The 11,348-nt window shown below is 32.0% G+C and overlaps 1 protein-coding gene across 2 annotated transcripts; it reads left to right on the top strand.

The window, feature by feature from the left end:
* Positions 7,440-11,332, top strand: LOC109727038. Of its 2 annotated transcripts, none has more exons than XM_020256897.1 (6): positions 7,440-8,084; positions 9,072-9,289; positions 9,614-9,809; positions 9,901-9,986; positions 10,240-10,331; positions 10,842-11,332. In XM_020256897.1, the coding sequence occupies exons 1-6, from the start codon at positions 7,998-8,000 to the stop codon at positions 11,099-11,101; spliced, it is 939 nt and encodes a 312-aa protein (XP_020112486.1). In that variant the 5' UTR covers positions 7,440-7,997; the 3' UTR covers positions 11,102-11,332. The 2 variants fall into 2 exon arrangements, with proteins under 2 accessions (XP_020112486.1, XP_020112485.1); XM_020256896.1 differs by having other exon boundaries at positions 10,833-11,332.

Genomic DNA, 11,348 nt, shown 5'->3' with positions numbered 1-11,348 from the left:
CATGCAACTTAGGAAAGCTGTTGACAGAGACCTTTTTGTTTACCATTCATACTTGGGGCTTTAAAAGTTCTCTTCTGAAAATTAAAATATTTTTGATGGGGCTGAATGAGTATTTACACTGCTGCTGAGTAGAATTATTGGAAAAAGTACTAATAATTTTTTTATAGTGATATTTTTTGATAATTTTTTTTAATAGTAAAAATGAAAAGTTCAGCTTAATATAGAATGACAATTTAAAATTCTTTTATTTGTCAAATATTTAAATAATGTTATCATATAAGCAGTATTAAAGAACCCATACCAAAAAGCTAGTGATAGAATAACCCGGATATGGGAAAAGAACTATACCATCATTATAATGGATTCGTCCCATTTGAGTGTGATTGTGTGGACTTTTGGGTCTCATCTTCTTGGCGTAGTGTGGTCCCAACTCGAGTAGATGGGAACGGAAAAATAGAGAATTAAAGAGGAAATTAAAATTAGTTGGTGGGGATGAGGTTCTATAAATGAATGAGGAAAACACTCTAGATAATACTATTAGATTTTCCTGTTTAATTTACTGCATTTATTTTCTCACATTTTAGATCAATCCAAATTACTAGTGCTAATAAGCCTCTCTCTAAGCATATGCTGCAGCTTGATTTTATATTTAACGAAACTGACAAAATTTGATTTGAAACAATCTTATTCATATGTTTGCCTTTTAATCTATGATGCCCTTATAATTCTATGTTTCACAAAGGAGTCCATGATGCCTCGATGATTTCATGCATGATAAAAAGTAAATTGTATATAGAAATATAAGATTAATAAGTAGACTTAAATATTTTAAGTCAGTAATTTGAATGTACCGAGTTATTAGTGTGAGTGAACTGAACTATTGCAAAAGCACTTTTACATGCGAGTTATTTCAAAACCTGCAACTTGTTTTGATACCGTTAGCCATTATTAACACGTTAATATAATATCATTGAAAAAAAAAATACTACTTATATATTCAATTACAAAGTGTAAAAAACATTAATAATACGATTGAATAAAAATCTAGAATGTAGAAACATCGTCCCTCTATCAGCAAGCAACTATTCAAGTTCGAAACACGCAATTTTCACCGTTGACTCGACTTCGAAACCAATTTCTCTCGCTATTTAATGCGAAGATGATCGCAGCAAAAATTTATTATCAATTTTAAAACTAAGGGAGATACTGAATGTGTGAAACACGATAATGTGAAACGCGACTGGGGAAACACGTGAACGTGACCCTCAAATAATATATGTAATAAAATAATATATAATATATAAAATCTATATTATTTATATATATATATGGAAATGCATCCGCCGTGTAAATTACCACGTGCCCGATATATACAAAGCAGCAGAACCTAGTCGTCATCCACGGTAGACCGCGTCTACCACGTCATCCATAGACCAACCAATTAGAAAATGACATATTCACACTTGAATTAGTAATTGCGAGTGGTAGGTAGATAGAGATGCAAACAGTACATATTCGGGAGATTGATGTGTTCCCTACGTCCTGCTTTATTTTTATCCCATAGGTGGGGATTCAAAATTAATTAATTTTTATTTTATTTTTACCTTCCTATTTATTGCTCTGTTTCAGGGCAAATCAAAATAGTAACAAATTCTTGACAGATTTTTAATAGATAGATATGAATTAAAGGACAAAAAGAGATATTCCATCTCTGATTTTATTTACTTAAAGGATTAGAGTAAATTCAAAACAAATTATACTTTTTATATTTTTTATTTTTATTTACTATTTCATTCGGAGTAAATTTGGGTGGGAGCATCCACAATCCAAGTCAATTTGCATCTCTATTTGAATGTTCTAATATCAGAATAGACAATAAACCTATAATAAAATATAATTAAGGATTGAAAATAAATTATTAAGTGATGCTATACTTTGTTGGAAAAGTAAATATTAATTGAATTTTAGTCTTAAAATAATTTTTTTTTTCATCCTTGGTTTGAATCATGAGTAAACAGGGGATGAAACAAAACTAAATATTCCTACCAATCCGTTACTAAATATAATGTAGGAGAAAAAGAACAGGGACCGAGTTTTAATATTGCGAGAGTTGAGTGGACCATTTTATGCATTTTCTCACACGACAAGAGGCCCACTTGCTACGGCCCTCCCACGCGGCGAAGCGTCTCTCTCTCTCTCTCTCTCTCTTTGGAACTATTGCCTTGTCCAACCTCCTTAAAAAAAAAAAAAAAAGGTCAATTTGCATAAAAAAATCTAGGGACAATTTCATAGATATCCCTTCCAAAGCTTAAAATATCATGCATGCCCTTCTAAAGTTTAAAATATCACATATACCTCTGTAAACATCGAAAATTAACATCAATATCCCTACTGTTAGTTGTTCTAACTTTTCCATAGTTATTAAATGGTTAAAGATGGGTTAACTTTTAATATGACCAGTTTACCCTCAGCTCCCTTAAGTAAAAATGTATGGAGACCCCCTCAACTATATGTCGTTTTAAAACAGCTTCCTCAACTTTTATATTTTAGTTGACATCCCATTAATTTTTAGTTTTTAAAATATTAACTAATTTTAGTACTTGGAAAATGAGAATTTTGTCAAGTTTTTTTTGATGATTTCACTAAATTTAATGGCGCTATTTATATTTTTAGCAAATAAATAACTATGTATAAAAATTTAAATAAAAAACAAAGTTGAGGATTTTTTTCGATCTTTCTTTAATCTTGGAAGCTTCCAAAATATTTTAACCAAAATTATTCATGATAATTTTATCTGTATTAAATGCATTAAAAAACTAAAATATAATATATTTTAGCTTTTGAACAAAACTCTCTCTCTTTTTTTTCAATCAACAAAAAAAATGCATGCATATAGTTTTGTGATTTATTTTTGCTTAAATAGAAAAAAATTAAATCTACCATTTATTTCAAAATTACTATTACTGATTAGAAATGTGAATTGATATAGGTATATCTGAACTCAATTTTGAATGGATGAACTTAATTGATGCTGAATAGAGATAGTTTCAGTTATAGGTGCAAAAAAAGAAGTCTTATTATATTTTAATTCAGTTATGATTTTGATCTATATCCAAACGGAACTTGAACCGAAATCCGAAGTCAAAAACAAAACCAAAATTATATAAAAACATATTATATATAAAATACATTTTTTTATATATTTTTAATAAATAATATATATTAATAATTTAGTTTAATATTTAATATATTAAATTAGTCAAATTTACATTTATTGAAATACCTATTAGTAATTTAACTATTGATAAGAGATAAAGGGTAAAAATGGCATTTTAAAAATTTAACCCCATTTCATATGTGCACTAACAGACTTTAACTAGTGGAGGGTATGTATGATAATTTTTTATATATTGGAGGGTATTTATGATATTATCAATTTTAGAAGGGTATTGATGAAATTAATGGTTCCCATAAGGGCATCTATGAAATTATCCCAAAAATCTATTAGTTTTGAGCTTTTATAAAAGTAGACCGTCTTTTTAGATTTTGCAGATTCGATCCGAATTTTCAAAAAAATGATCAAACTACTATTCTTTTAAAATGCATAAAAATTATATACTTTAAATACATAAAAAAATACAACTGCTAAGCCATTAAGTGTAAATTTTTTTGAAAATGACAATCTAAGCCATAATTATATGTATATTTCTTGTGAAACGAGAATTCTCATTTAAGACAAAATAAAAAAATAAAGTATAGTTAATAAAATGAAAGAGTACAACATACTCTCAAATAGTACAACATACTCTTCCAAATAGTACAATATATGTATAAGTAGTGCAACATATGCATTGTTAATACATATTTTGCATGATTTTTACACTAAATTACGTGCAGTTTAGTATATTACACGAAAATAATATAATATATTACAACATACTATAAAATTATACAATATATGTACAAACGGGGCATATTTTACACTATTTGTATATATATTTACACCATTTGTGTAAACGTTACACTATTATGTGAGAATGTTGCACCATTTAGATGTGTATTGTATTCTTTTTTTTTGAAAATTAAATTTCATTGCATATTAAATAAAGTGTCAAATTTCTTGAAAATGACAATTATTAAGCCATAATTATATATATCTTTTTCATAAAACGAAAATTTTCATTCAAGATAAAATAAAAAATAAAATATAATTAACAAGATAAAAGAGTGCAATATTTCTCTCAAATACTACTTATATATTCAATTACAAAGTGTAAATCCAAATAAAAAATTTATTATCAATTTTAAAACAAGGGAGATACAGAATGTGTGAAACACGATAATGTGAAACGCCACAGGGGAAACACGTGAGCGAGACCCTCAAATAATATATGTAATAAAATAATATATAATATATAATCTATATTATATATATTGATATGCATCCGCCCTGTAAATTACCACGTGCCCGATATCTACAAAGCAGCCGAACCTACGACCTCATCCACGGTAGACCGCGTCTACCACGTCATCCATAGACCAACCAATTAAAAAGTGACATATTCGTACTTAAATTAGTAATTGTGAGTGACCAGTAGGAGGAATTCTACACTGTCACACTTGCACCACGTCATCAATAAAAAGCCAATCACATTTATTCTTTTCAAACAAAAGTATAATAAAAATATTTTTTTACAATCATGATGGGACATATATTCTTAAAAGGATTAATTTGATTGGTTTGTTACGCCACGTCACTAATATACCCGTTGCATTCTAGAATTTTTCGACCAGTAGATAGAGATGCAAACGGTACATATCTGGGAGAAAGAGAGATGTGTCTCCTAACTCCGCTTTATTTTTTTATCAAATCAGTGCAAGTTCAAAATTAATTAATTTTAATTTTCTTTTTGCCTTTTTATTTATTGCTCTATTTCAGGATAAATCAGAATAGTAACAAATTCTTAGTAAATTTTTAATAGATAGATATAAATTAAAAACCAAAAAGAGATATTCCCCCTCTGATTTTATTTACTTGAAGGACCAGAGTTAATTCGAAACAAATTATATATTTTATATTATTTATTTTTATTTACTGTTTTATTTGGAGTAAATTTGGACGGGAGCTTCGACAATCCCGGTCATTCTAAGATTAGAACAGACAATAAATTTATAATAAAATATAATTAAGGACCGAAAAGAAATTATTAACTGATGCTATACTTTGTTGGAAAAGTAAATATTAATTGAATTTAGTGGTAAAATAATTTTTTTCATCCTTGGTTTGAATCATGAGTTAAACAGGAGAGGAAACAAAAAAAAAAATTCGACCAACCCGTAACTAAATATAATATAGGAGAAAAAGAACAGGGACCGAATTTTAATATTGCGAGAGTTGAGTGGACCATTTTATGCATTTTCCCACACGACAAGAGGCCCACTTGCTACGGCCCTCCCACGCGGCGAAACGACAGCCCCTCTTTCTCTCTCCTCCCTTTCTCTCTCGAGTCTCGATCCTCTCTCTCTCTAAAACCCACTCTTCATGAAACTACTGTATAGGGCTTTTTTATAAAATGACCATATAGAATTCAGAATTTGGCAAAATGATCCTGTAATTTTTTTTTGTAAAACTAACCATTTTTTCGCCACACGGGCGCCACATCAGCTATTTCACACAAAGACGGTAAATCGTTCATCGTCTTTGTAATTCTGTTGTGAAGGCAATCAATGGTTCATCGCCTTCATAAGACGGTGAATGGACGGTGAACCATTCACCGTCTTTAATGCAAACCCTCACCTTTCTAACAGCTTACAATGCGTCTTTTTCTGTGCCCTAGAGAAGGCGGTGACTGATTCACCATCTTAACTAAGACGGTGAATAACTCACCGTTTTTAGTGTAAAACAACCATCCTGCCAAATTTGGCTAAGTTCTGGAGGCCGAGCTAAAACACAGATAAAACGGTGAATGGTTAACCGTCTTATCAGTGCAGCACTAAAGGCAATGAATGGTTCATCGTCTTTAGTGCAAACGGCCCTTAGTCCAGAACTTAGCCAATTTTTTCTTGCATTTGGGGGTTTGCACTAAAGGCGGCGAACCTTCACCATTTTATCTGTGTTTTAGCCCACACTCCCGGATTTGGCCAAATTTGCTAAATTTGTCTGGGTGGGGGTTTTACACTAAAGACGGTGAATGGTTCACCGTCTTAGTTAAGACAGTAAACCATTCACCGTCTTCTCTGGGGCAATTGGCGAGGCACCTTTGTAAGGCAAAGTGGGGGGGAGGGAGGAGGGGGTGGTTCACCGCTTTCTAAAGACGTGAACCATTCACCACCTTCTCAAGGGCACATGAACGGAACAACGCGGAGGGGTTTTGCACTAAAGGCGGTGAACCATTCACCGCTTTCACAACAGAATTACAAAAACAGTGAACGATTCACCGCCTTTGTGTGAAATAGCTGATGTGGCGCCTATGTGGCGAAAGAATGATTAGTTTTACAAAAAAAAATTTGGCAAAGTTATTTTGCCAATTTAAAAATCCCACAGGATCATTTTGTAAAAAAGTCCGAACTATATTGCCTTGTCCAGCCTCCTTAAAAAAAAATCTCTATCTAATCTTTTTTTAAAATATTTATAATTTAATCTTATTTTTATAGATTAAAAAAATAGATTAATAATTTTATATAGGTTAATATATTAAGTGGGTGCGAGATTATTTGTTTCTCTTTTGCTTTCTCTCATTTCTTTTTTTTTTTTTTTGGGTTGAGATATTTTCGTATATTATGTCTTTTCTGTTTGCAAATTTTATATATATATATATATATATATATATAGAGTAGAGCTAGAATATTTTTTGAAGCACCAACCCATTGGTACTTCTAAGTTTATAGTCCTTGAATCTACTTCTTTATTACTAATAACCTTTGGATAAAATACTATTCCACCTACAACTATTGGGAGTATTCTAGCTCTACTATATATATATATATATATATAAAAGTCATTTTCTTTTCTTTTATATTTATATCGTCATGAATCTGTGTTGATTTTGGATAATTCTTGTTTGATCTCTGTATAGACTCGTTTGGAATTAAAATAGAACTAAAATATTGTTGCCAATAATTTTTATTTAATATGAAATTAAATCTAGGATGTTATATTATTGTTAGTGTCTCAGCAGAGTAATATTTATTAATAGAAAAATAATAATCTATTGCAACTGTAGAATAGACTGTTAAAATATGAGAGCAAGAATAATGATAAATTTAGAGATAAATTTAGAAATAAGACAAAAGAGAAAAAATAATCTCCCACTAACTTAAAATATTAATCTATATAAAAATTATTAATTTATTTTTTTTAATAAAAATAAAGCCAGATTAGAAATGTTTTTTAAAAGAAGGCCGGATAGAAATTTATTTTCTCCAAGGCTAGACAAGTCAACAGTTGCTCTTCATCACAGCATTGATCCTTCTCTCTTTCTCTCTCTCTCCTCTCTCTCTCTCTCTCTCTCTCTCTCTATATACCACCCCATCACACTATGCACAGAAGCTGTTCACAAAAAAAATAAATAAAGGAAACCCATTCCGTAGTTTGCAACCAAAGCCCTTCCTTTTCTTCTTCTTGAGTTCTCTCTCTCTCTCTCTCCTCTCTCTCTCTCTCTCTGTCTCTTCCATAACGCACACTCTCTCTCTAGCTTGGTTACTTAATGAGACCATGAGGTGAATTGGGTTTGTTTCATTTTTAATGAAATTTGGGTGGGCAATGGATAGAGAGAGAAAGGGCTAGAGTGTGTGTGTGTGTGTGTGATCTCTTGTTCTTGCTCTTTTACTAGTGGTCTTGGTTTTCTTGGATCTTTTTCCCTTTGATACATTATCAAAAAGAGATCTTTTCTTCTTGTTTTGGGACAAAAAAAAAGGATTTTTTAAAAAAAACTTTTGATCTATATAAAAAAGAGAGAAAGGGGGCATTTTGTAATTTTGTAATAGTAGGGGCCGTGATGGGTGAAAATGGGAAAAGGCATTCTAATCTCGAAAGCTTCCTCGCATGTGTAACACCCTCCGTGTCAACGTATTCTCTCCCCAAGGTGACTCTTTTTTTTTTTCCTTTTTTTTTTTTGGTCCCTTCTCAACATTTTTTTTTCACCATTTTCAATTATTTTTTTAATTTATTCTCTTTTTTTTTTTTTTTTGGGAGAACTTTACTTATTCTTTTATTATCACATTGCACTTATCTTTTTGTCCTGTTTATTCTATGTGTTTTTTTTTTTTAATTAATTCATGTTTATACACATGTACGTTCCCTCTGTTTATTTTCCTTTTTTTTAAAAAAAAAAAAAACTGGTTGTGTGGTTCTATACATGTTGTATAATGTGAATTTTGTAGTAGTATATGTTGATACTATATCTGTTGGAATGTAATCTCATATCTCTAATGGGTTTGGTTTGTTCCTGTTCCTTTTTTTTAAAAAAAAAATTGGCTTTATCTTCTTAGTTGTGGACTTAGAAACAAATGATGGTTACATTTTTTCGTTTTTGGTAACTTGATTGTGTTTAGTGTGACCTTATATTTGGAATATACGAAGATTATATATATAGATTAATGTGGACTTAAAATTTTAAAAAAGATTGTTCTTTTTTTATTCACATTTTTCTTTTTGGTAACTTGATTGTGTTAAGTATGACCTTAATCTTGCCATATCAATTTTGTCTTTTAGTTAGGGGTGTTTGGTTTTTAGAAATATCTCAAAAAATAGTTTTCTGGCCGGAAAAGTACTCTCCATCCCTTAGTTTCTAGGAAAATGGAAATATTTTTTCCAGATTTCGTGTAAAAGTAATGTTTTCGTTTTTCAAATCTTTATCCGGAATTTTTTTTACCTCGAAAAACAGTTTTTTACGCTTTTCTGAGGAACCAAACACCTTCAGCCACTTTTAACATTATTTTCACTTTGTTTTTCTTTTCATTGCAAAAATGAAATCCTCCATTTCCATCACAAAGTTTTACCCTCGATTGTTTAAGAAACTTTTGACAACTTGTAATTTCACTTGGTGAGATATATGTCAATGTGAACACAGGCATGTTTTCGAGATACAAGTAGCCTCTGGGAATCAGAAGGGAAAGAGTTGATAGAGTGCTTCAACCTCGAGGATCTATGGGAATTATATGCCGAGTGCAGCGCCTACGGCCTCGGCGTCCCAATTGTCCTAAACAATGGCGAGACCGCAGTCCAATATTTTACTCCATCGTTATCCGCCGTTCAGATTTATACCAACAAATCTCCGACTTTATCTAGGTCGCTGGTCAAATCAATTTGTTGATAATCTTTTGTTGTTAAGGGTGCATTTGGGGATTGTTTATATTCTTTTGTTTTAGCTTGTCCTCATCGCATTCCATTTGGTTGAACGTTTAAGGGGAGATAACGAGTTTTTGTTTTATGTTATCTAACAAAACACTTAGATTTAGAGTTATTAAGCTATTCATGATTGAGAAATCAAATAACGCCATTTCTAGGTGCCTTCGACCTTATAGAATTTGAGAAAAAGCAAAAAAAGACGTGCACCAAAGTGTTCGAAGCGAAGGCTCTAAAGTGAGCTTTGTCATGGTTGTTTTTTTCTAGATATGGGCCTGAGGAGAGTGAGACCGATTCCTGGAGCGACGACAGCACAAGCGAGAGGCTTTCTAGGTCGTGGGATGCGGTTTCCGATGATTCGGCTTACGACCTCGATAGTTCGTTACCGCCAAGGGAACGCCACTTATACTTTGAATTTTCGGAGCATCTTCCTCCTTATTCGCGGGTTCCATTTATGGGCAAGGTACAAAATTGTGCTATAGGCGATGTTACTTAATTGTTATCATAAGTTATTTTTATTATCTTGATTTGTTATTTTATATTTTGTTTACTAGGTGCACGAACTCGCGCGGGATCATCCAGGTTTGACAACATTCAAGAGCGTCGAACTTTCACCTGCGAGCTGGATGTCCATCGCGTGGTACTTTTGTTTTGTTTTGTTTTGTTTTTAGTTTTTTTCCTTGCTCCATTATTTTAACTCTTCAGGGACTTAAACTAATGCATAATAATTTTTTTGCGATAAGTCTTTCAAATTTTAATATCGATTCAAAAGTTCCTCAAACCATCTTTTTCGGTACATCTGTACATTTCAGAAATTCAGCTTTTCTTCTTTGGTAAATGTAAGTTATAACTTGCAATATTAATTCTTAATATCTCCTGTTCTTCTTGATTAGGTACCCCATATACGCTATTCCTGGTCATGGAAATTCGAAGGATCTCGACACGTGCTTCCTAACTTATCATAATCTCTCCTCTATACTCCAAGGTTTGTGAATCCAAATGATGTAAGAGGAAATGATTAACTTATCTATCTCTTGTAAATTTGTTCGGTTTTGTACCCAAGCACTTTTCTTAAATCTCTTTGACGGATCGGAAGGTTTTAAGTCATACTTTTATCGGCTGTAAAACTGTTTCTCTTGGTATCAAGAGTCACACAAATTTACATACTACAAAACCAGCTTTCAATCGAAAATTAGAGATCAAAACCTGCGGATGTAAAACTTTAACCAAGTTCTGATGTAGCCATCTTTAGTTTCTATAAATTGACATTTCATTCCCCAAACATGAAACTGCTGCAGATATCGCTTCCAAGTTTTTAATTCCTTTAGTGTGATGATTGTTTCCTTTTTACATCGAGTGAAACATTTTTCACCGTAAATATTGTTGGCACTAATAACTCGTTAGACCTAAACCATTGGAGTATTAAAATTCATGATCCTCATATTTTTAACACACATAGTGTAATGCCAGTGTTAAACTCCCGCAGACGATGCAGGTTGCGTCGCGAAAGGAAGCACTAGTCGAGGCGGTTTAGCTTATCTAGGTGGAAGCGAAATGAATCGGAACAAGAGGATCACCCTGTCTCCTTTCGGGCTCGCGACTTATAAAATGCAAGGGGACATATGGAGGAATCCGGGAACTTCCGATGCTCAAAGGATCACCGCTCTCCGCAACGCTGCGGATTCTTGGTTGACACAATTGGGTGCAGTACACCCTGACTTCAACTTCTTCAGAAACAACTTCAGATTTCATTAAATGAAACAAGCTCCAAATTCCCTCATTTGCATTTTGTTGAGAAGCTGAGTATCAAGGGTTCCTATGAGACTAAATCTTTTTCATTTTCTTTTTTTCCTTTCCCTCTATCTTGGTATTTTGTTGCTTTGTACATTACTTCAGATTAAAGTTACCAGTAATGCTTGTAGTCTGGGCCACTTTGGGAACATGTTAGAACATGTGTATACAAGATTGTACCTAATAATATCACTCTCTTCCTTAAAAAAGT

This window comes from Ananas comosus, linkage group 22, assembly GCF_001540865.1.
Source record: "Ananas comosus cultivar F153 linkage group 22, ASM154086v1, whole genome shotgun sequence".
In the NCBI taxonomy this organism is placed as follows: Eukaryota; Viridiplantae; Streptophyta; class Magnoliopsida; order Poales; family Bromeliaceae; genus Ananas; species Ananas comosus.
The sequence above is the reverse complement of the archived record's forward strand: the minus strand, read 5'-3'. Positions and strand labels throughout refer to the sequence as shown.